Source organism: Marmota flaviventris, chromosome 5, assembly GCF_047511675.1.
Source record: "Marmota flaviventris isolate mMarFla1 chromosome 5, mMarFla1.hap1, whole genome shotgun sequence".
Classification (NCBI taxonomy): domain Eukaryota; kingdom Metazoa; phylum Chordata; class Mammalia; order Rodentia; family Sciuridae; genus Marmota; species Marmota flaviventris.
Window position 1 is genome coordinate 11,901,507 of NC_092502.1, and position 26,623 is coordinate 11,928,129.

General features: G+C 40.4%; 1 protein-coding gene across 2 annotated transcripts in view; it reads right to left on the bottom strand.

Annotated features, from left to right (window-relative positions):
• Positions 1-26,623, bottom strand: part of Dock2 (dedicator of cytokinesis 2) — a 400,432-nt gene that overhangs the window by 9,524 nt on the left and 364,285 nt on the right. The window contains exons 45-46 of one of the 2 annotated variants that reach the window (XM_027938544.3): positions 21,796-21,972; positions 20,878-20,961 (exon numbers count right to left, since the gene is read on the bottom strand). In XM_027938544.3, coding sequence (XP_027794345.1) covers positions 20,878-20,961; positions 21,796-21,972 — 261 coding nt within the window. Of the gene's footprint in view, positions 1-20,877; positions 20,962-21,795; positions 22,002-26,623 lie in introns of those variants that run through there. The other variant, XM_071611997.1, reaches the window with a different exon arrangement.

Sequence of the window (26,623 nt, forward strand, 5' to 3'; positions counted from 1 at the left end):
CCACTACTGCAGAGTCCTGGCTTCACCTCCACCTGTCTACTGGGAGCTGAGAGAGTTCCTGGCACTGCTCCATGGTTCTAGGAATGCAGCTATCAGTGGCACAAATCCCTTGTGCTGACCTGGAAAGAACTAGGAAAGATCATCTTCAAAGACCACAGACTTGAGACTGCAGGTAGAAAAACAACCTTAGCTTAACTCTAGCCTGACCCTGGGAGTCAAGGAGAGGACCCATCCATATCCTTCTTCCCTAGGACAGTAACTACTAATACCACAACCTTGTCCACAGCAGAGCTTTACCCATACAACCCCGGGGCACTATCTTTTATACCCTGCAGCTCCAAAACCACAAGCCCTGTACCACCTGTATCTACACACAGTACCTAGGGAAGGTCTTCCCCATGTTCTATACCCCCAGAAGCATACCTACCAGCACTAAAAGCCCCAACATGATCTGTACATATCTTGGAATCCAGAGAACATGGCTCATGGACTTTGGGACAACAGTACTAATTCCAAAATCCCTGGAAACCCTAGGACCTGGAGAAGGTATCATCTGGGTCTCCTGGTTACACAGAAACATCTAACAGTACTATAAGCCCCAGAATCAACTGCAATCACTCCCAAGGTCCTCTTTGTGTTCCAAAACCTTGAGACCATGGTTACTGGTATCACAGACCCCCAAAAAATACACAAAAGAGAGATGAGAATCAAACTTTAGGGCATGACAGAAAACCACAAAATCACAATAATAAAAAGGAAAGTCAAAAAAGAAAAGAAACTGCAAAATAAGCAGAACACACTTAATGACAGCAGGAAGAATCTATCAACAATAATTTTTTAATGTTAGTGGATTAATTTCAGCAATCAAAATGCTTAAACTGGTTAATTTTTTTAAAGGAGAGAATTCAAGATGCCAAAATAGAGGAAGGCTGCATTCCTAGTTGCTCCATGGCTCAAGACTCAAGGAGCTGAGATAGAGCCATCTGGAAGCAGCCCTGCTGCAGCTGCTGCTGCAGAGCCAGGAGATCAGGCAAGCACATCCCACATGGCCAAATGTGCATGAAACAGGAACAGAGAGGACTGTGCCCAGGGGGATTCAAATTGGAAAAGCAAAGAGGGGCCAACTTGATCCTCCTTTGAGTCTGGGGACTCACGTGGCCAGCTGAAGCAGGTCAGGAATCTGAACAGGCAGGTGTGAATACACCCCCAGGACTGAGCCTGGAAACATGTGCTTGTGGGCAAAAGAGTGTGTTGAGGATGGCCCTGTGCCCACAAGTGGGATTCTTGGGAAACTCCTGAGATCCAGACTCCTGTTAGAGGAGAGGGATCTAATCTCTCCAGAGCACACACCAAGGAAGCCAGCCAACTTAGGTGGACCTACGCTCCACCTGCTGGAACTGACCTCATACAACTCTGTAGCAGCCCACCCGGGGGTCGGGGGGGCATTGATCTGGTCTATGCAGGCAAACCTGACAGCACTTCCCAATCCATTCAACCTCAGACTAATGAGAAGGGAAGCCGAAACTTATTTCAGACAACTTCAATCTTAGGTCATTCCAACTGGAAGCTCAGAGAGCAACACACAAAGAGGAAGGGGTTACCAACCCCCAGCCCTTGCTTTCTTGTTCTCAGTACATAGCTCAAGAAGAAATGAAAAGACAGGTGTAGACAGTGACCATCCATCCTGGTCAACTATTTTGACCACCTCATTAGAGATGATTCCTCCATTATTCATTAATTTTTTTTCTTTCTCTTTCTCTGTATGTGTTTATTTGTGAGCTCTGGGGTTTGTTTTTGATTTCAGGGAGAGGGAGGGAGGGTGGGAGAGAGAGAGAGCAAGAGAGACACTGTTCTTACTGTGATGATGGGTTCAGAGACCTATATACATATTTATTCTTTCTCATTGTCAGCATTTTTAAGCCTAGTTATTTTTGTTTGTCTTTTGAGGGTTAGAATTTTTTGGTTTGTATATTTTTTTTTGTTTGTATATTTGCTTTGTTTTGTATTTGATTCTCTTTCTGTCTTTCTTCTCTAATAGTCAAATTCTACTGTCCTCTCTTCCTCTCTCCCTATACTTTGTTTCTATATTTCACCTCTTTCCTGTAACCATCACCTGCTACATCTTTTCTGCATTCTCTGCTCACTTTTTGAAATTGTAAACTCTTTTCTACCTTCCTATCACATTTTATTTTCTCTTAACTCTATTTTTACAAACTTTTAAAACTAATTGATTTATATAACTCCTACCCTCCCCATTAATGCTGATGCAATTATTACTGATGTGGATGACATAGTTGACACCTGCTGTTTGCTTTAAAGCCAAATGTAGTTCATGGTTATTGGTTTTACTGTTCACAATTGCTGACCCCATCATTTCTGGTTTCTCTGTGTGTTAATTAATGTTGTAGATATCATAGCAAGAACTGAGTATTTATTTTAGTGGTATATATTGTTTGCATTTGTTGTTGTTACTGTTTGTTTTGCTTGATTGTGTGAGGTTCTGGGAACATACAGGGACACTCCAAGTTCACAGGGTAGAGAATCTGCTGCTGAACTACATCTATACAAAAGACAGAGCATTTCACTCCACCCACAAATTAATGACACAATCTTCAGCTGTATGTTAAAATAAAGAACAGGGAGGAAACACCAAGTTAATGACCAGGCCCCAAGTAGAAATGAATAGGGGTGGCCCCCAGGTCCTACCTACAGACAGTCACTGCTATAGCAAAAATAGAAGTAACAATGGCTAGGGATACTACATCTACAAGAGGGCCTCAACCTAGATCACTGGAACAATTTGGAATGTAAAGACTATGCCCTAAAATGGCCCACCTCCTGACAGATGCATAAAATCCAACACAGGAATACAGAAATATGAAGAAACAAAGTAACATGACACCTCCTAAAGTTCATAATTCACCAGCAACTGACCCTAAAGGTATTGAAATGGATGATACATTATATAAAGAATTCAAAAAAATCATTATAAAAATGATCAGTGAATTCCAAGAAAATCACAGAAAAACAACTATATGAATTAGGGAAGTCAGTACTGGATATGAATGAGAAATTCAATAAGGAGATAGAAATACTGAAAACGAACCAAAAAGAAATCCTGGAAATGAAAGGCAAATCAAATAAAATGCCCAACTGGAAGTCTCTCTAATAGAGTAGACCACACTGAAAACAATCTCAGAGCTGGAAGACAAAGTGGCCACCTTAAACAATCAGACAGCATTAAAGAAAAAAAAAAAGAAGAAGAAACCATGATCAGAATATTCAAGAACTCTGGGACAACGTTATAAGACCAGATTAAGAATCACTGCAATTGAGGAAGGTTGAGAGATGCAGGCTAATGGAATGGAACAGAAAGTGTTCTAAACTTTCAGAATGAGAGGGACATCCAGATATGGGAAGCATACAGAACTGCAAATGGAAAGGATCTAAAAACAACCTCTCCCCAACATGTTGTAATTAAAATGCTGAACATACAGATAAAAGATAGAATTTTAAAAGCCACAGAGAAAAATGTCAGGTCACATTTAGAGGCAAGCCTATCAGAATCACTTCTAATTTCTTAGCACAAACTTTAAAAGCCAGAAGGGCTTGGAATGATGTGTTCCAAGTCCTAAAAGAAAATAACTGTCAAAAAAGATTGCTATTTCCAGCAAAGCTATCCTTCAAATTTGATGAAGAAATTTCTGCTACCAAGATGAGCAGAAACTAAAAGAATTCATGACAACTAAACTGGCACTACCTAACTTACTTAAAGAAATACTGCACATCAAACCAAAAAGCTGCTTCACAGCATAGGTAATAATCACGAACGTAAAGAGAGAACCACCTTTACCACCTGCACCTCAGATAGAGCATCAGTCTCCAAGATATATAAAGAACTCCAAAAAGTTAACACCAAAACCAAATAACCCAATCAATAAATGGGCAAAGGAACTGAACAGGGACTTCATATAAAAAGAAATATGAATGGTCAACAAATATATGAAAAAATGTTCAACATCTCTAGTAGTTAGAGAAATGTAATTTAAAACTACATCGAGATTCCATCTCACTCCAGTCCAAATGGCAATTATCAAGAATACAATTAACAATAAATGTTGGTGAGGATGTGGGGAAATGGTTCACTCATACATTGTTAGTGGGACTGCAAATTAGTGCAATCACTCTGGAAAGCAGTATGGAGATTCCTAAGAAAACTTGAAATGGAACCACTATTTGACCCAGTTATCCAGCTCCTTGGTATATGCCTAAAGAACTTACAATCAGCATACTACAGTGACACAGCCACATCGATGTTTATAGCAGCTCAATTGACACTAGCAAAGCACTGGACCAACCTAGGTGCCCTTCAACAGATGAATAGAAATAAAATGTGGTACACACACACAGTGTAATATTACTCAGCCATAAGGAAGAATAAAAATATGGCATTTCCTGGTAAATGGATGAAACTGGAGACTGTCATGCTGAGTGAAATAAGCCAGTCCCCCCAAACCAAAGGCTGAATGTTCTCTCTGATATGTGGGTGCTAACACACAATAAGGGGGAGGGGAGGGAAGAGTAGAAGTTCATTGGATTAAACAAAAGGGAATGAAGGGAAGGGAAGGGGTTGGAATTATGAAAGACAGGAGAGTGAGTTGGACATAACTTTCCTATGTTCATATATGAATACACAGTTAGTGAACCTCACATCATGTACAGCCACAAGAATGGGATCCTAATTAGACAAATCTCACTGAAGTGTAGCTAAGTAAATGAGAAACAGGACCAAATTAACTTTATAAATAAATCAAAATGGCAATAATAAACATCTTTTTATAATAACACGGAATGTAAATGGTCTCATGTCCCTAATTAAAAGGTAGGCTGGCAGAATGAATTAAAAAACAAGACCCAAGTATCAAGAAGATTTATAAGAATAATAAATATTCATGCCCCCAAACATGGGTGTAAGTAATTACATAAAAGAGACACTACTCAGATTGAAGCCTTAGATAGACCCTAGTACAATAATACTGGGTGATTTGAATACATCTCTTTCACCATGAGATAGTTCATCCAGGTATAAACTTGATAAAGACTCTTTGGACCCCCAAAATATTATAAATTAAATTGACTTAACAGACATCTATAGAATATTTCATTCCACAACAGTTCAAAACACTTTATTCTCAGTGGCTCATGGAACCTTCTCCAAAACAGACCATATTTTAGGCCACAAAAGCAACAATTAGTAAATATAAAACCATTGATATAATTCCTTATATCCTATCATATCATAATGGAATAAAATTAGAATCAACATGACAAAACCCTACAGAAACTCTGTAAACACATGGAGATTGAACAATACACTTTTGAATAATGAATGAGTAATAGGAGAAATTAAGGGAGAAATTTAAAAATTCTTAGATTCAAATAAGAATAACAACACAACATAGCAGAACCTCTGGGACACTATGAAGGCAGTTCTAAGAGGCAAGCTTTTAGCCATAGCTACACTACATAAGAAAATCAGAAAGATTCCAAATGAGCAACCTAATGATATATCTCAAAGATCTTGGGGAAAAAAATTCTAAAACCAGTTGAAGGAAGGAAATAATAAAATCAGAGCTGAAATAAATAATATTTAGAATAAAAATACAAAGGATCAGTGAAATAGAGTAGTTTCTTTGAAAAGATAAACAAGATAAACCCTATCCAAACTAATCAAAAGCAAAAGGGAAAACCCAAGTTAATAAAATTAGAGGTAGAAAAGGAGAAATCATCACAGACACCACAGAAATCCAGAAATCCAGCAGATCATTGGGGACTATTTTGAAAACTTACACTCCAATAAACTGGAAAAACCTAGAAGAAATGGATACATTTCTAGACAAATAGAATCTGCCAAAACTTAATCAAGATAGAAAATCTAAACAGACAAATTACTAGCAATGAGTTAGAAGCAGTAATAAAAAAAAAAAAAAAAAAACTGCCAAAAAAGAAAAGCCCAGAACTAGATGAATTCTCATCTAAATTATACCAAACCTTTAAAGAAGAACTAATATCAATTCTCCTCAAATTATTCCATGAAAAAAAAAGGGATGGAATGCTTGCAAATTTATTCTATGAAGCCAGTATCACACTCATACACAAACCAGATAAGGCCACGTCAAGGAAAGAAAACTACAGACCGCTAACCCTGATGAACTTAGGTGAAAAAATATTCAATATTAGCAAATCATGTTCAAAATATTAGGAAGATTGTACACCACAACCAAGTTGGTTTTATGTCAGGGATGCAAGGATGGTTTGATATATGCAAAACAATAAATGTAGTTTATCATATAAATGGAATTAAGAAAAAAATCACTTAGTCATCTCAATAGATGCAGAGAAAATCTTTGAAAAAAATTCAGAACTCATTCATGTTAAAAACACCGAAGAACTATGGATATAAGAAACCTCAGCATCATAAAGCTCATATGTAAAAAACTGAAAGTCAACCTCATACCAAATGGGGAAAAGCTGAGAGCATTTCTTTTAAAATATGGGACAAGACAAGGTTGTCCATTCTCACCATTCCTATTTAATATACTGCTGGAAATTCAAGCCTGAGCCATTAGGCAAGAGAAAGAAATAAAAGGGACAAAAATAGGAAAGGAAGAAGTCAAATTGTCACTTTTTGCAGGTGACATGATCCTTTACCTAAATAATCGAAAAAACTCCACCAAAAGACTATTAGAACTAATAAACAAATTTGACAAACAACAGGTTACAAAATCAATATACAAATGCCAATAGTTTTCCTCTATAAAAACAATGAATCTGGTGGGCAAGAAATAAAAAAAAAAATAACTCCACTCACAATAGCAAAACAACACAACACCAAAAATGTAGGAATAAATAAATCTATCCAAGGGAGGTTAAAGACCTCTAAAATGACAACTATAAAACATTAAAAAAAGAAATTGAAGAGGACCTCAGAAGATGGAAAGACCACCCATGTTCATGAATAGGCAGAATTAATATTATTAAAATGGCTGTACTACCCAAAATGACATATAGATTCAATAGCATCTTCATCAAAATACCAATGACATTTTTGACAGAACCAGGAAAAATAGTCCCAAAATTCATTTGGAAGAATAGAAGACCCAGAATAGCCAAAGCTATTCTGAGTCAAAAAAGTAATGTCACAATACCCAACTTCAAATTATACAAAGCTGTATTAATAAAAAGTGCATGATACTGGCATAAAAACAGACATATAGACCAAAGGTACAGAGTAGAAGACACAAAGACAGACCCACACATCTAGAGTCATCTGATCTTTGACAAAGGTGCCAAAAATATAATTGAAGAAAACACAGTTTTAAACAAACGGGGCTAGGAAAACTGATTTTCCATATGTAAAAGAATGAAATAAGTCATTATCTCTCACCATGCACAAGAATCAACTCAAAATGAACGAAAGACCTAGGAATGAGACCAGAAACTATGCGATTTCTAGAAGAAAATATAGGGTCAACACTTCAGGCACAGGCAATGACTTTTCTCAGCAGGATACCTAAAGTTCAGGAAATAATGCCAAGGATAAACAAATGGGATGGCATCTCATTAAAAGGCTTCTGCACAGCAAAGGAAATGATAAGGAATGTGAAGAAAGAACCTACAGAGTGGGAGAAAATCTTTGCTAGCTACTCTCTGACAGAGGACTAATATATAAAGAACTCAAAAAACTTTGCATCAAAAAAAAAGTCAAATAGCCCAATTAATAAATGGGCAAATGAAGTCAAGAAACACTTCTCATTATCAAATATAAGATAGTTGTAGTTTTGTGGATTGGTTTCTGTGTCCTCTATTCTGTACCATTGGTCCACCCACCTGTTTTGGTACCAGTACCATGCTGTTTTTGTTACTATTGCTCTGTAGTATAGTTTGAAGTCTGGTATTGCTATACCACCTGATTCACACTTCCTGCTTAGCATTGTTTTTGCTATTCTGGGTCTTTTATTTTTCCATATGAATTTCATGATTGCTTTCTCTATTTCTACAAGAAATGCCGTTGGGATTTTGATTGGCATTGCATTAAACCTATAGAGAACTTTTGGTAATATCGCCATTTTGATGATGTTAGTTCTGCCTATCCATGAACAGGGTATATTTTTCCATCTTCTAAGATCTTCTTCTATTTCTCTCTTTAGGGTTCTGTAGTTTTCATTGTATAAGTCTTTCACCTCTTTTGTTAGGTTGATTCCCAAGTATTTTAAATTTTTTTTGAGGATATTGTGAATGGAGTGGTTGTCCTCATTTCCATTTCAGAGGATTTGTCGCTGATATACAGGAATGCCTTTGATTTATGAGTGTTGATTTTATATCCTGCCACTTTGCTGAATTCATTTATTAGCTCTAATAGTTTCTTTGTAGAGCCTTTTGGGTCTGCTAGGTATAGAATCATGTCAACTGCAAATAGTGATAATTTAAGTTCTTCTTTTCCTATTTTTATGCCTTTAATTTCTTTTGTCTGTCTAATTGCTGTGGCCAGTGTTTCGAGAACTATGTTGAACAGAAGTGGTGAGAGAGGGCATCCCTGTCTTGTTCCAGATTTTAGCGGGAATGCCTTCAATTTTTCTCCATTCAGAATGATGCTAGCCTGAGGCTTAGCATAGATTGCTTTTACAATATTGAGGTATGTTCCTGTTATCCCTAGTTTTTCTAGAGTTTTGAACATAAAGGGATGCTGTACTTTGTCGAATGCTTTTTCCGCATCTATCGAGATGATCATATGGTTCTTATTTTTAAGTCTTGATGTGGTGAATAACATTTATTGATTTCTGTATATTGAGCCAGCCTTGCATCCCAGGGATGAATCCTACTTGATCATGGTGCACAATTTTTTTGATATGTTTTTGTATCCGATTCGCCAGAATTTTATTGAGGATTTTTGCAATGGAGGAAGGATAGCATCTTCAACAAATGGTGCTGGGAAAACTGGAAATCCATATGCAACAAAATGAAACTGAATCCCTTTCTCTCGCCATGCACAAAAGTTAACTCAAAATGGATCAAGGAGCTTGATATCAAATCAGAGACACGGCGTCTGATAGAAGTAAAAGTTGGCTACGATCTAAATACTGTGGGGTCGGGCTCCAAATTCCTCAATAGGACACCATAGCACAAGAGTTAATAACTAGAATCAACAAATGGGACTTACTCAAACTAAAAAGTTTTTTCTCAGCAAAAGAAACAATAAGAGAGGTAAATAGGGAGCCTACATCCTGGGAACAAATCTTTACTCCTCACACTTCAGATAGAGCCCTAATATCCAGAGTATACAAAGAACTCAAAAAAATTAGACAATAAGATAACAAATAACCCAATCAACAAATGGGCCAAGGACCTGAACAGACACTTCTCAGAGGAGGACATACAATTAATCAACAAGTACATGAAAAAATGCTCACCATCTCTAGCAGTCAGAGAAATGCAAATCAAAACCACCCTAAGATACCATCTCACTCCAGTAAGATTGGCAGCCACTATGAAGTCAAACAACAACAAGTGCTGGCGAGGATGTGGGGAAAAGGGTACACTTGTACATTGCTGGTGGGACTGAAAATTGGTGCAGCCAATTTGGAAAGCAGTATGGAGATTTCTTGGAAAGCTGGGAATGGAACCACCATTTGACCCAGCTATTCCCCTTCTCGGTCTATTCCCTAAAGACCTAAAAAGAGCATGCTATAGGGACACTGCTACATCGATGTTCATAGCAGCACAATTCACAATAGCAAGACTGTGGAACCAACCTAGATGCCCTTCAATAGACGAATGGATAAAAAAAATGTGGCATTTATACACAATGGAGTATTACTCTGCATTAAAAAATGACAAAATCATAGAATTTGCAGGGAAATGGATGGCATTAGAGCAGATTATGCTAAGTGAAGCTAGCCAATCCCTAAAAAACAAATGCCAAATGTCTTCTTTGATATAAGGAGAGTAACTAAGAACAGAGTAGGGACGAAGAGCATGAGAAGATGATTAACATTAAACAGGGATGAGAGGTGAGAGGGAAAGGGAGAGAGAAGGGAAATTGCATGGAAATGGAAGGAGACCCTCAGGGTTATACAAAATTACATACAAGAGGAAGTGAGGGGAAAGGGAAAAATAATACAAGGGGGAGAAATGAATGACAGTAGAGGGGGTAGAGAGAGAAGAGGGGAGGGGAGGGGAGGGGAGGGGGGATAGTAGAGGATAGGAAAGGCAGCAGAATACAACAGACACTAGTATGGCAATATGTAAATCAATGGATGTGTAACTGATGTGATTCTGCAATCTGTATACGGGGTAAAAACGGGAGTTCATAACCCACTTGAATCAAAGTGTGAAATATGATATATCAAGAACTATGTAATGTTTTGAACAACCAACAATAAAAATTAAAAAAAAAGAAACACTTCTCAAATATATGAAAAAAGTTCAAATCATTAGCAATTCGGGAAATGAAAATCAAAACTACAGAGATTTCATCTCACACTAGTTAGGATGGCTTTCATCAAGAATACAAATAATGATAAATGCTGGAGAGCATGTGGAGAAAAAGGAACACTTTTACACTGTTGGTGAGACTGTAAATTAGTACAACCTCTATAGAAATCAGTATGGAGTTTCCTCAAAAGACTAGGCATGAAACATGTGAACCAGCTATACCACTCCTTGACATTTATCCTAAAGAATTAAAGTTATCATACTACAGTGACACATGTATACCTATTTACAGCAGCACAGTTCACAATATCCAAACTATTAAGCCAGTCCAAGGTGCCCTTTAATGGACGGAGGAATAGAGAAAATGTGGTATACATATATATGGAGTTTTATTTAATCATAAAGAAAAGTAAAATTATGTTATTTTCAGAAAAACAGATGGAAATAGAGACCATTATGTGAAGCAGAAAAAGTCAAACTCAGAAGGTCAAGGGACATGTTTTCTCTCATATGCAGAAGCTAGAGAGGAAAAAGAAAAAGAAAGGTAGGGGTGAATCTCATGGAAATCAAGGAGAGATCAGTAGAAGAAAGGGAGCAAGGGGTGGGAAGTAGGATGGGGGAAAGATTTGGGGGGTGATATTTGCCAAATTATATTGTTACATGTATACATCTATGAATATGTAACAAGACCCATTGTCATGTACAACTATAATGAACCAATTTCAAAAAAAGTGGAAAAAAAAAGTCCCAACTATATGCTGTCTACACGAAACTCAATTTATTGGTAGAGAAAAGCATTAAAAGCATTGATTAAAAATGAAGTGTTAGAAAATGATATCACACAAATGTAAATCAAAGCCAGGGGAGAAGGTATGCTCATATCAGATAAAGCAGACATTAAATTTAAAAATTTTATAATAAGGCATGCACTAGGTCATTACACATTAACAAAAATATCAATTTATCAGGAAGATATAAGGATTATAAACATTTATGAACCCAACATAGGGCCACCCAAATATTCAAAACAAATATTAGATCTAAAGACAAATAGAAATTAAAAGGAAAATTAAAATTTTCTAGAAACAAATAAAAATGATAATTCGACATACCCAAATTTGAAATAAAGCCAAAGCAGTACTGAGGGAGAAGTTCATAGCAATAATACATACATAAAAATAGATCTCAAACAACCTGTTGCTGTACCACAAAAACTTAGAAAAACAAGAACAAATCAAACACAAAATTAGAAGGATAGAAATAAAGATCAGAGCATACATAAAATCAAAACTAAAAGAACAGTACAAAAGATCAATGAAACAAAGAATTGCTTTTGAAGGGATAAACAAAATTGATAAATCTTTAGCTAGACCGATCCAGAAAAAAGACCTAAATGAAATTAAAGATGAAAAGACATTGCAACTGATATCACAGTAATACAGAGGATAAGAAACTACTGTGACTAACCACATGCTAAAAAACTGGAAAACCTAGAAGAAATGGATAAATTCCTAAACACTTAAACCTACCAAATTTAAGAAGAAATAGATAATCTTAATAGACTAATATTAAATAATGAGTTTGAAATGGAAATTAAAAATCTCCCATCTAAAAAAAGTTGGGTACCTGACTGCTTTACTACTGAATTCTACAAAATATTAAAGTAGCTAATTCTAACTTATCATTAACTCTTTGAAAAAAAAATGAAACGGAAGAAATTCTTTCAAATTCTCTTTTTATGAGAATAACATACCCTGATGCCCAAACCAGACAAGAACACATAAACTCAAATAACTCTATAGATTTACATCCTTGATAAACATAGATGCAAAAGTTCTCATAAAATACTAGCCAATGAGCTCAATAGTATATCAAAGAGATCATACACCGAGATTAAGTGGGATTGATCCCAGGGATACAGGATGGTTCAATGTATGCAAATGATAAACATGATGCAATACATCCACAGGATAAAGGATGAAAACCACAAGATCATTTCTACAGATGCAGAAAAAGAATTCAATAGGATTTAATATCCCATCATGATAAAGTCTCCCAACAAATTAGGTACAGAAGGAATACACCTCAAAATACTAAAGGCTAGGTATTAAAACCCCACAGCCAATGTCATGCTGAATTGGGAAAAGCTGAAAGCATTTACTTTAAAATCAGAACAAAAGCGCCAACGTTCACCATTCTTACTTAATAGGGTACTAGAAGTGTTGGCAAGAGAAATTAGGCAAGAGAAAGAAAGAAAGGGTGTCCAAATTGGAAAGAATGATCCATGTTTGCAGATGACATGATTTTATACCCAGAAAACTCAAATATGCCATCTAAAAATTTGTTTGAACTTACAAATTCAGTAAAATGCCAGAATACAAACATCAACATATACAAGATAATAGCATTTTTATGCACCAACAATAAACTTGCTGAAAAAATAATTAAGAAAACAATCCCATTCACAATATCCACAAAAAATAAAGTGTGTAGGAAAAACATTTAATGAAGGAAGAGAAAGGTCTCTAAAATGAAATTTATAAAACCCTAATGAAAGACATTCTCAAGGATACAAATAAAGGACAGATGTCCCATGTTCATGGGTCAAAGAATAGATATTGTCCAAATGACCATAGTACCCAAAGTCATGTGTAGATTCAGTGCGATTCCCATAAAGATCAGTAATATTCTTCACAGATACAGAATTTCTAAAATTCAAATTCACATCAAACCACAAAAGATCCTGAAGAGCTGAAGTGACCCTGAGGTGGTGGCAGGAAACATTGCAGGGGTATTGTGGTCTGGATGACAGGTGTCCCCCCAAAGCTCACAGGTGCGTCAATGCAAGAAGATTCAGAGCAGAAATGACTGGGTTATGATAGCCTTAACTTAATCAGTGAATTAATCACCTGATGAGATTAATCGAGTGGTGGCTGAAGGTGGGTGGGGTGTGGCTGGAGGAGGTGGGGCATTGGGTGTGGCTTTGGGGTATTTCTTTGTATCTGGCAAGTGGGGATCTCTTTCTGTGCTTTCTGATCTTCATGTGAGCAGCTTCCCTTCACCATACTCTTCCGCCATGTTGTTCTGCCTCACCTTGAGCCCCAAGGAATGGAGCCGGCTGTCTATGGATAGAGACCTCTGAAACTGTTGAGCTCCCACATAAACTTTTCTCCTCTCCAGTTGTTCTGGTTGGGTCTTTTAGTGACCACAGTGAAAAAACTGAGTAAAACAAGGAGGCATGACACCTGACTTCAAACCATACTACCAAGAAACAGTACCAAAGCAGCATGGTACTGACTAAGCACAGACCGGACCAGTGGGACACAGGGGAGAACCCAGAAAGTAACCCACATACATACAACCAACAGATTTTTCACAAAGGTACCAAGGACCTACAATGGAGAAAAATCCCAAACCTAAAAAACAGTATCTTCAGTAAACGGTGCTGGCAAAATTAGATTGCACATGCAGAAGCATGAAACTAGATTCCTTACTTTCAGTATACAAAAATTAACTCAAAATGAATCAACGATCTAAGCACTAAACCTCAGGCTCTAAAATTACTACAAGCAAAGAAAGAAAAATTGGGCTGGGGATGTGGCTCAAGCGGTAGCGCGCTGGCCTGGCATGCGTGCGGCCCGGGTTCGATCCTTAGCACCACATACAACAAAGATGTTGTGTCCACCGAAAACTAAAAAAAAAAAAAAAAAAAAAAATTAAAAATTCTCTCTCTCTCTAAAAAAAAAAAAGAAAAATACTTTAAGACAGAGAAAATACTTTATACCAATAGGCAATGAGTTTTTAGACAAACTGCCAAAGCATAGGGAATGAAAGTCAAGATAGACAAATGGGATTATGTCAAACTAAAAATCAGCAGAGTGATGGGTTAGACTATGGAACGGGAGAAGACATCTGTGAACTATTCATCCAACAAGGGACTGATATCCGGAATACACAAGGAACTCCCAAAACTGAACATACACAAAACAATCCAGTTTAAAAATGGAATGAAAAACTCAACAGACACTTCTCAAAAGAAAACAAATAAATGGTCAACCAGCACATAGAACATGGTCAAACTCACTCATCAGGTAATGCAAATAAACACCAGAATAATATATCATCTCATACCAGTTAGAATGGCTATCATCAAAAAGACAAAAAAAAAAAAAAAAAAAAAAATACAAGCTGGGAAGGATGTGGAGAAAAGGGAATAATGTGGTGGCAAATTAGCTCAGACATTATGGAAAGCAGTATGGAGATTCTTCAAAGAGCTGAAAACAGACTCCCATAGGTTCCAATGATACTACTACTGGGCATCCAAAGGACATGACATCTTAACAAAAAGACACTGGGATTTCCACGGTTATGGCAGCACAACTCGCAACAGCTAAAACATGGAGTCCACCCAGATGCCTATCAAAGAATGAATGGATAAACAAAACGTAGTGTACACACACACAATGGAATGCTACTCAGCCATAGTGAGGACTGAAATCTGCCATTTGCAGCAACACAGATAAAAGTAGAGGTCATTGCGTTAAGTGAAAGAAGCCGGGCACAGAAATACAAATACTCCATGTTCTCACTCCTCTGAGGAAACTCAAGAAGTCGACCTCGTAGAAGAATGGAAGGGCTGTCACCAGAGACTGGGAAGGGCAGTGGGGAGGAGACGGGAAGTTCAGCAGGGGACACCAGAATGCAGACTGCAGGGACCACCTCTGGTTATTCTTTAGTAACTACAGATTAGAGCCACCTGACAGATGTCAAAATGACCCAGAGAGTATGAACCTTCCATATAGAAACATTTGGAAATGTTTATTCCTCTGATTTACCACACATCTATACATAGATTGAATCAACATGATGGATCCCATAAAGATGCACAAATATTATGACTTGATTTAAAATAAGCCATTCTTACATAAAAAGATACTGATAAAGTTAAATCCAAAGACATTTAAAGCAAAGCCAATTACACACAATAAGAACAAGATAAAGGAAACAGATGAGAGGACATGAATGCAAACTGAACTTACAACAGAGAGTATCCGCCAAGTTGATGATAGGCTCTTTGAGAAGACACAATGTTAGTACACCCCTAAAAAGATGAGTCACAAAACATAGGGCACCAATAACCACCACCAGGAGTGAAGAGGGATTGTAAACATGTTATAAATATCATATTATAAAAAAAGCTAGTTGAAAGGTTTAATGTTTAGATAAAATGAACAAATTGCTAGAAAACCATAATTTACTAAACAGGACATAAAGAAGTAGAACATCTGATAACTCAAATAAATCAAATACATATTTTTAAGCATTTTTGGCCCATATGGCATTGCTGATGAATTCTAGCAAACACTAAGGGGATAAATAAACACCAACTCTATACAAACTCTTCTAAAACATTGCACAGGGAAAAATCTTGCACCTTTTTGAGGCTAAGTTCTGTATAGAAATCAAACAAGGATATTATAAGAAAGGAAAATTATGGGCTAACATATTCCTTGAGAATAGATGCAAAAATCCTAAGGGACACGTTTCTGAACATAACGCAGCAATATATAAGAATAACACTACATGATGCCCAAGTGGGACTTATTTTCTATGTGCAGGGCTGGCTTAATACTCCAAAATCTACTAATGAAATTCACTGCATTAATGGTTCACAGGAAGGTCTCCACAGATGCAGAAAAGGCATTTGACACGCCAATTCATTTGAGATAAATAAGAAAATCAGGCATAGAATGGAATGTTTCTAAAACATGTGTGTACTCTTTCTTCCATTCATCAGTAAGATAAAGCCAAACAAACAACAAACAAATACAGTAGAAGACTGGAAATGAAGTAAAACTTCTGTATTAACTGATGATACTTGTGGTCAGCCCAGGGGAAGGCTAGAGGGGGCTACTAGGAGGCCCTAGCGGGCTAGCAGCACTCTGTCCTCATCCAGGGGTGGTTGCCCAGACACATGCTTTGTGTTAATCCAAAAAAAAAAAAAAATTAAATTTTAAAAAGCACCAAAATAGTTTTATGTTTTGTGTGCAATTTTCTGTATATTTCACAACAAAAATTTCTAAGATTATATTGTAGATGTCTTTCCATGCCAATAAATACACTATCTAAAAGAATCTATTAAGTGAATTTAAGCCAGGTTTCCAGGTACAAGACCAATATACCAAAAAAAAAAAAAAAAAAAAATTCCATTGTGTTTATATTGAGAAACAGAGAAGTTTTAAGAAACAATGCTCTTGACAATAGAATCTTAAAACTTCAAACATCTAGAAATAAATACAATAAAATATGGGAAAGACTTCTATGCTAAAAATTACAAAACTTTGCTGAGATAAATTAAGTGGAGAGATAGGACATGTCATGGATAGGAAGACTCAACATTGTTAAGATATCAATTCTCTCCTAAATTGGCACACAGAATTAATGTACTTCTATTCCAATTTTTGATGTGTTCTTGAAGAACGTATGAAATGAACAACCTGATTTTAAATGTATATGGATATAAAAAGGTCTTAGAAGTACCAAGATAAACTTGAAGAGAAGCTACAATCTGGAGTACTCTTTTACTGATCTCAAGATCTATTTTCAAGCTGCGGTTTTAGCACAGTGTGCTATCAATACACATCTGGCAAACAGACCAATGGGTCGGAGCAGAGTCCAGAAGGAGACCATCATGTGTGTGGTCATTTTATACCAAAGGCAAGAGGAACGATTATTTCAAGAAGTCATGTTAGATTGATTGGAACTCTGTAATCTTCGTGTCAGTCAAAATGGATCTCACACATAAACATGTAAAATAGAATAATTCAACTTCAGAAAAAAAAAAAACCAGAAAAATGCACTTCAGGATACTGGGGGTAGATTTCTTAAAGCTTATGGACACCAAAACACTATGCATTTAAAAAATGATAGCCTGAGCCTCATCAAAATCACAAACTTCTCTTCATCAAATACTTCCTGATTTCACTAAGTAAATAGACTCCCCACAGACTTACAGAAAGTGTGTGCAATCAATATATTTGACAAAGGACTCACATTTGGAATATATATAAATGCCTACAAATCAATGAAAAGACAATACATAAAAGATTTGAAGAAGTGTTTTACAAAAGGTTTACCTAATTAGCCAAAAAGCGTGTGAAGAGGGCCATTGCTCATGTAGGAAATGCAAGTTCAATTCAAAATGGGTTGCTGCTAAACAACCACCAGGAAGCACTGACCTTAAAATGACCCTCAGTATGTGTGAGAATGAAAAGCAAGTCAGACTCTGGCTTAGCCACATTGCAAAGCTGTTTCTTACATCTGGTGAAGCTCAACACTCAGAACCCTGCATTTCCATTGTAGAGTATGTACCAAGGGGATCAAGTGTCATGTCCACAAGGGACATGAACAAGAACTTCATAGCAACTTTACCCATTGCATACAAAACCTGCAAGTCACCCCAAAGTCTAGCAACCGAGTGGATGAATCAATTGGCATCTTGCCTGTGTGCTGTATATTTATACACAGGATAACAGAAACAAGCCAAACCTCTAATATATGCAACGACCTAGATAAATCTCAAAGGCATTATGTTGAGCAAAAGAAGCCAGAAACATAATAGTACACACTGCATAATACTGTTTATATGAAGTTGAAGAACAGGCAAAACTAGCCTATGCTGGTAGAGGTTTGGCACAATGTACTGAAGCAAAATATCTTCATATGCTCTGACCAAGCAATTCCAAGCCTAGGGGTACACCCCACAGAAACTGTCAGAAGAGCATCATTTGTGACAGCCCCAAATTGGAATCAACCCAATTTTTCATCAGCAAATACATTTGTGGTGGTTCTACAAGCCATCTGTGTAGACCAGTACACAGCAAGGAAAATCAATAATAGATCTGCACCAAAATAAATGAATTCCACAAACATCACACTGACACAAAAGACAGTACCCTGAGATTCCATTTATATATGACAGAAATAATCTAAAGCAAACTATGGTGTTTAAGAACGAGGGCTCGGGCAGTAAAAACTATTTTTAAAAAGCAAGGAAATGATTCTTGTAAAGCAGGAAAGTGGTGGTCAGTCCTGGGAGGTCTGGAGGTGGCTACAGGGAGGTCTAGGAGGTCTTGGGGTGCAAACAGCATTCTGTCCTCACCTAGGGTGGTCACACAGGAGCATGCTTTTGTGTGAAATCAGTGATCTATATTTTTTATGTGTACTTTTCTGTATGTAATATTTCACAACAAAAAGTTTCGAAGAAAAAATACCGTAGACAGCTTTCCATGCCAATAAAGTTTTACAAAGAAGAAATAGCTAAGAAACTGTCGATATCAAAATCTGTAAAACCTTGAACATAAAATGTACTTTGAAAACTTCAGCAGTTTTGGTTTGCCAGTAGTGGAAATACATCCCCTTTGAAATCTAAGGTTCTCACTTTTTGAAAACATCCAAAGTGTATCTAGCTTTGCAAAATCAATATGCACTTTAGAATTAGGCTCTAGTGGGATGGGAGCTGGCCCAATTTTATCCTTCACTGTATCCCTGTTGCTCAGCTTTTGCCTGGTACACATTAGGGGCTCAATGAATAGGGGCCCAGTAAGCACTCACTCGCTATGTGCAATAATGGGAAAAGGCCACCTTCGCCAGGTTGCATCTTGAGCGCAGGTGCTCATAGCCAGGGTGGGACACAGACTGGGACAATTTGCTTTGGGGTTTAAGTGGCCTCCTATAACCTTGTGGCCTGTGCTACGTGGTGGTCACTGGGGGGCACTGTTTGAAGGTGCCTAGATACCAGCTCTAAGAAGAAGTAACATCTATTGAATGCCTTTAGCTCCCCTTTATTGATCCAGAGCCCCTCAAATCAGCTCCAAGACTTTGGTTGAATTTTCTTAGAAGGCACAGTCTTATGTCAGCTGTCTTATAAAGGCTAAGGTCCATCCTGTAAGTGCAGTGGACACAGCATGGAGAAGATGGACCAGAGAGAATACAGGCCCACTGGAGAAGCCTACGTTCTGCTGCAGACTCAACCACAAAGCCAACTTATGTGACTTGTCAGTCTTCTTGGGACATCCCAGAAATATCTGAGCAAGGCCACCCTTTACAGCTTGGTCTTTCCACTTCCCAAGTTGGAGGTGGTGGGGGAGAATATCATTATTTGATTATTAAAGGGTATAATGACCTCCAGAAGGATGGAGAGACCTGGGCTTCACAAGGTGGAGGGGGGCAGTAAAACAGGGAGAGAAAATCCCAGACACACAAATGCATTCGGGAAAAGTGCATCTGAGCAGTGCGTGGTGTTTCATTTGGAAAGCCTCACTTTGCATAAACTGGCAGAGAAGGATCTGAATTAAGAACCCTTATTTTAAGAGAAGAGGCTGCACCCTGTGCTTCTCTTTCCCTGATTTCCCTAGAGTAACAAAAGCTCTGCTTTTCTTTGCACTGTGACTGGCAAGAAGGGAGGGAGGAGGGCAGGCAGCTGCAGACTGCTGCTCTCTGCCCCTGGGCTCGCTGCTCCCCTCATCCCAGTCAAGTTCACCCCTGTGCACTGCAGTGGTGCATGGTCTGCAAAGAACCCAGACCTGACAGATGTCTAGGAGGCGGTGTTGCAGGCCTAGAGGGGGAGCCTGGGTCTCTTGAGAGCCCCTATGGGAAGGATCTATCAGACTGTGTCTTCTGCAAAGAGAGAGAGGGAATGAAAGGGGAAAGAGGAAGTTGAGAGGAGTAAGGTATAGGCGGGAGGGAGAGAGAGGGGTAGAAGCAAAGAGCTTCCAGCCAAGATGGAGAAGACAGAGACAGGTGCACAGAGAGACAAAGGAGAGGGATGTAAGGAGAGAAGGGACACCGCTGGACACAGTGGCCACTCTTGAGGCTTGGATCTGCAGGGCCGAGCTGCAGCTTGAGCAGGTGCAGAGCCTTTGACCAAGAACCAACCAAACAAAAGCCTCAATTATTTGCAAAGCCTGATATCCACCTGAGCATTATCTGCAACAAACTGGGTCAGCCTTAGAGGGCGAGCTGGGGGTAGGGATGAGAGCCCAAGTCTTCTACATCTGATAGGTACATGGTATGTGTATGTGTAAGGGTCTGGTTTTCATCTGAGTCCCACTGTGAAAAGCCACCTCTAGAATCCAGCATATAAGAAAGCAATCTGAGCAGCCTCCAACACCACATTGCTGCCTGGCACCTGTGTGGCACCCAAGGGTGAGGTGCCCCAAATCTCTGTTCTGGGCTGAGCCTGCTCAAGTGTGATGTAGAATCAGAAGAGGGCCAAAGGCAAGGGGGCAGGAGAACAGGTGAGATCAGCCATGCCCGCAGGAGGCTAGCTGAGCAAAGCAGTCCTGGGAAAGGACTGGACACCCCAGCCCAGCTCTACTCTACCTGCCATGCGATCAGGTCCTTGAGGCGGCTCAGCTTGTCCTGGTCCTCAGGGTGCTCTCTGGTGTATTCTTCAGTGAAGAAGGCCTGGGGAAGACAGACAGGGTGTGGACTTTCCTGTTCACTTGGCATGGACCCCAAGATGGATCTCTGGCCCTGGGAGGGGCTCAATTAGAGAGGTGCAGGCATGAATTCAGGGGAACGGGGTGCACTGTGGGGGCTTGTGCTGTTAGTGCTATCTTCTCTTCCTGTAGGTGCAGATCAGTGCCCCTGAGGGTGGGTGCAAACTCCCAGGGAGGTCGTTCTCAGAGTGTGGCTCCTGGGCCAACAGCAGCACCTGGGAACGTGTGAGGCACATACTCCAGCCACGACTCACAAGAGCCGAGTTAGAATCTCTGGGAGCGGGGACGGAAACTCCGGGATATGAAGCTCTGCGGGGTCCTCTGAGGCACCCAGCACATTGCTTTGAGGACAGAGAGCAGGAGGAACCTCAGCTGGTGTGTGTTCACAGCCTCGCTCATCACGTGACTCTTGACACTGGCAGCTCCCTAGCTCTTCCTGGGGCGCAGGCACGCGCACACACACGCACAGGCACATCACTTTGTTCCCACCACTGAGATTGCATGGGGCATCTGAGGGTAGCCGAAAGAACTGGAATGCTGGGTTTTATTTCTTCCCACATGTGCCTGTTATTCCAATCTTCTACCTGGACCCACGAGGCCCTGATGAGCCCTGTGGCTCCTGCCCCAGCACAGGGAGTGGGAGCCAGGATGGGAAGGAGATGGAAGTTAGCAGACACAGGCCACAGAAATTCTGGGAGCCACATGAGGTCCAGCCATAACAAGTGTCCTTGGGAGAAGGTCAGCTTTTGTAGCCCTCCCGCCACTACCAGGCCAGGGCCTGGAAAACGGACGCCCTTACCTTCTCATACTTGGCAAAGCCGCCCATGACAGCGGGGTCCACGATGCCATTCAGGAGCATGGAGAGCGGGTTGATGGGGAGGCTCTCATCACCCTGGTATTGGTTGATCATCATCAGGATCTTCTCGTTGGCCGTGGACATGGTTTCGATGGCATTCTCCAGGGGGCTAATTGTGGTCTGTTGAAAACAAGGTCACCAAGAAGAGCCTGAGTGGATTGCATTAGAAAGAGATAATTACTGGTCTTGATTTCACTTGGGGTGTAAATTCAAATGATCCAAACTCCCCAAGGAGCTACAGCAGGATCTGTTGTAATTAGTGGGCTGGGGGAGCTATCTGCCCTGGGGAGAAACAGGCTCCTTGGGGAGACAGAGGCAGGAAGTGCTGGGCACTTGACAGATGCCCCAAAAGGGTTTTTCTACCTTTCTGGGTGAACCGTGATCCAACTCAACCCGCTCCTTGTTAGCTGAGCAGCAGTGCAGGGGTCATTATCCAGAGAGACCCAGAGCTCCTGATATGAGCACCCAGCCTGGCGCAGCTGGTCCTGACACTGGGTGATGCAGGAGGGAGCTGCTCCTAGGTAGAGCCGGGCTAATTGGGAAGGTAAAGAGAAACTTCTCCCCCGCCTCTCACAGAGCAGTATAAACAGTGCCATCAAATGATAACTGGCACCCAGTGCGGTTCTCAAGAGTTTGGGATCACAAACCGAAAACTAAACTTGAGGTCAGCAAACATTTTCTGTAAAAGAGCCAGATAGTAAATATTGTAGGATTTGCAAACCAGATGGTCTTTGTTGCAACTACTCCTCGGCTATTGTAGGAGGAAAGCGATTATGAGGAATATGTAAATGAACGAGCAAAGCTGCTCCAATAAAGCTACTCACAAATAGGAGGGCAGGTGGAATTGGGCCCATGGGCCATAGTTTGCTGACCACTGAACTTCTTAAATTAAAAGTACAAATCTTGGCTTTGTGGCTTTCTAGCTGTGTGAACTTGGGCAAGTGTCCTCAACTTCTGAGCCTCAGTTGATTTGTTGGTAAAATGGGAACGAGCGAAGCTGTTGCAGAGTTCTTGGTAGCTATTGTGGTTAATGCTCGTAGGTGTTCAAAGCTGGGAGTCAAGGGGCCTGAGAAAACGTCACGGAGAAAGGGACTCGAAAGTTTAGAGTGCTGCCTCAGTGGCTGTGTAGAGAAGGCTGAGGTCATGCAGTACCTGGCAGAGCAGAGCTCTGTGAAAACACCCTCAGCTGGTTCCTGTGCCTACTACATATGAGACGGGCAGATTGGCCTCTCTGGCCGTGTTCTTGGTCCTCTTTTAAACCACGGCCTTGTACCCCTGTGAATCACAACCATCTCACCCTCTTTCCCTGCAGCCATGGTTTTGAAGATGGGAGCTCCTGCAGTGAGAAGTCCCGGGGAGTACTGTCATCGTCACTCTCTGTCACACATGCATGCACACACCTACGGTGTCAGTCAGCTTCATGTTACTACAACAACATACCTGGGGCAAACAACTTACGAGGTTTATTTAGCTCACAGTTCTGGAGGTTCGAGTCTAGCAATGAGTAGTTCCACGGACGTGGGCCTCTGTAAAGGTGCCCATGACAATGATGGGAAGCCTGTGTCAGAGCAGGCCACTCACACCGTGGGCCAGGAAGCAGAGACTGAGAGACAGGGTCCCACAATCGCTTTTGATGGTGCAACCTAAGGACCTCCCACTAGGCCCCACCTCTTAAAGGTACACAGTGCCTTCCTGCCCACCACCTTTGGGCAAGGCTTTCATGCATGGACCTCTAGGGGAGAGTACCCACATTCAAACCATAGCCCCCCTCACATGAGCACACACACAGCGTCAGCCAGAGGGGAGTGCCACTCAGCCTGGCACTGCTGCAGTCCTCATACCATGAGTTGAACCCCACGGGTTAGTCATGCCACATGTGCAGACCAACCCTGCAGAGCTCCACAGGGCCAAGGTCTTGACTAAGTTCTAAAGAGAATCCAGGAGCATGATCGGACTAAGCCCAGCTCTGTACCTGGAGTTCACCAATATCCTGGCAGGCCTGAAAGATGCGGGCTTCGCGGCAAGTCATTAAAAATGGAAAGACCTGTAGACTGGCTTTCCTCTTTATTTTTGAAGCTATTTTTGGAGTCCCAAATCTGTCCTCATTATAGCCATCGGGAATGGAGAATGAGAATGAGAATAACTTTGGCTTCCCACCTAAGGGCATTTATGTAGACCGATTTTATAACTCCCAGAGAAGGGTGACGAGGCGAGGCGTGTATTTGGTGAAAGGTATGGTTCCAGGAGCTTGTAACAGGCACACAAGTAATGACCATGGTGATGGGGATGGTTCCACTATCCACCGCCTCCTCCAGCCAGCCCAAGTGCTCCCATTCACCCCCTCCAGCCACAGGGCTCATTGCTTGCTGGAAAGCAGGTGGTAGCAGGTGGAGCAAGAAGTCAGGTGCTCCTGATTCCCAAGGCAGTCCCCCATGTAGATCCCACGTTACCAAACCTGCCACCAACTGTGGCTGGGACTTTGTAAAGCCCTCTGCTTCCTCAGCTGAGCCTCAATTGTCTATGGACCGTGTAGGTACAATACCCCTTGTCTACTTGATGTGAAGCAAAAATGAGTGATTAAGGGAAAGTGCTTTGGGGAAAAAAATGTACAGGTGAAAGGGGAGGGGCTCAGACAGAAAGAGGAAGTGCTTACAATCCCTGGCTGTTGGGTGGCATTTCAAATTGTTTGAAGGCATCCCACCAGTACAGCCTTCATACAGCCATGTGGTGTGCTCATAACCACCTCTGATTCCAACACTGATGGCTTTGGCTGTTCAAGTCCCATCCTTGAGTCTCAGTCTCCTCAGAGGTGAAACAGTAGAGCTGGATGAGAATCAGGAAAGACACTGGCTAACAGCAGGCCAAACCCAGTCCACGGGGTCTGTCCTTCAGCAAGCACAGTGATTCTAATTTTTCCAGGTTAAATTGAGTTGGGGGAGGAGTTGCCATTGCAGTTGGCCATAGACTCCATTAACCCCTGTGGTCTTCATGTGACTCGTTTATTTACTTTATCTTGCCGAACTCGGAAGACACTTGAATTTCCAGCTTTGGGACCTACTGACCCTGGCATCCCTTTCAGCTCTGAAATTCCATAGTTTTGCAATCCCTATTTCACAGATAATGCAAACTAAGAAGAAAAGAAATAGTGCTCAGCCAACCTGAGTCATACAGCTCATTAATGACCGAGTGGGATTCGAGTGACCCCCAGACTTGGGCTCATTGTAAAGACTACATTTCTCAGGGCCAAGAATGAGTAAAAGCCCTCAATAAATACGCAGAACATACACAGCAAGGCCGTTGGAACTCATGTCTCTATACAAACCATACTGGGGTCATGGCAATTTATGAAAGAAAGAAAAGGAAACAAGATACAAGTTCATATAATGAAAAAATGGGCTGAGAAATGAATTCACTTAGCAAGCATTAAACTTCTAAGTCTGAGGCATTCTGAAGTCCTTAGTAACTCATTTTAGGCCACAAAAAATAAATTTGTTATAGTCAACTTTTGGGGTGTTTTTCCAACTCCTTCTACTAGAAGATATTGGGATAAAAAAATAAAGTTTTTACTATTTCTTCCCTAATTTCATAATGCTGAGATCACAAAGAAAGATGCAATTCAGATATGATGGGTGTCTGCATTTTATTAAACTAATTGATTTGCTTAAATATCCTTGAGCATCTATCATGGGCTTATGACTACTCTTGGCATTTGGAATATGGCAAAGAATAAAATAGGAAAAATCTCCATCTTCCTGGAATTGATATACTGATGGAACTTGTCTAACACATTATAGTTAATATTCTATTAATGTTAAAAATCAACACATAGGAAAACTACTCAGTCCATCAGGAGGTGATACGGGCCAAGGAGTGAGGAGCACTGGAATGTGCTCCCTGTTTGCCTACAGAGTAGCAGGAGTCACGGAATAAGAGGCACCTTGCTGAGCCCTGCCAGAGCACAAGGCTCCGCTGGAGCTAAGGGACAGAGGCCACCAATCGGTGGAAAGTGTCTGTCTGCTTCCTCACCTTAAAAAAAAGGATTAATAATAATGTCCCTTGGCATCCCTGAGGGATGAGTTCCATGACCTTCCAAGGACACTGGAGTCCATGGAGGCCCCGGTCCCTTATACAAAAGTGCACAGTATTTGGTATGTGCCCATCCTTCCAGATGGTCTCTGGATGACTTATAATTCCTAATACAAAGCAAATGCTGTATAAATATTGTTACAGTGCACTGTTTAGGGAAAAATGACAAGAGAAAAGATTCTGTATGCATTCCATTCAGATATAATTTTTACCCCGAGTATTTTCCATTTGTGGTTGGTTGGGCCATGGCAGGAGCCTGGGCCTGCTGAGGGCTGACAGTAGGCATCTCACAGGGTATTTTGAGGATTACATGGATAAGGCCATTCAGCATGTGACACAGTGCCTGGGACACGTGCTAAAACTTATCCCAAACCAAGGGCATGCATACTTCTTTCCTTTCCAGGGCACTGTGTGCTGGGATAGGCTGGCGTCACTCTGGAGGAAAAGGAGAGAATGAGACCAGTCCAGGTGGCTCATACGGGATTCACCTTGTTTATTAACCTTGAACAACCCGGGATCTCACTCTGCAGCTCAGCCCCTCACCTGTACAATGGGGAGAACAACATCAGCCTCACAGGGTCACTGGGTTCAAGTCAGATGGTGCAAGTGAGCAGCTGAGCACATGCTCAAAAGTTTTTGTTTCTGTATTCATTCTTATTCCTCTTTCTCGAGGTCTAGGCCATGC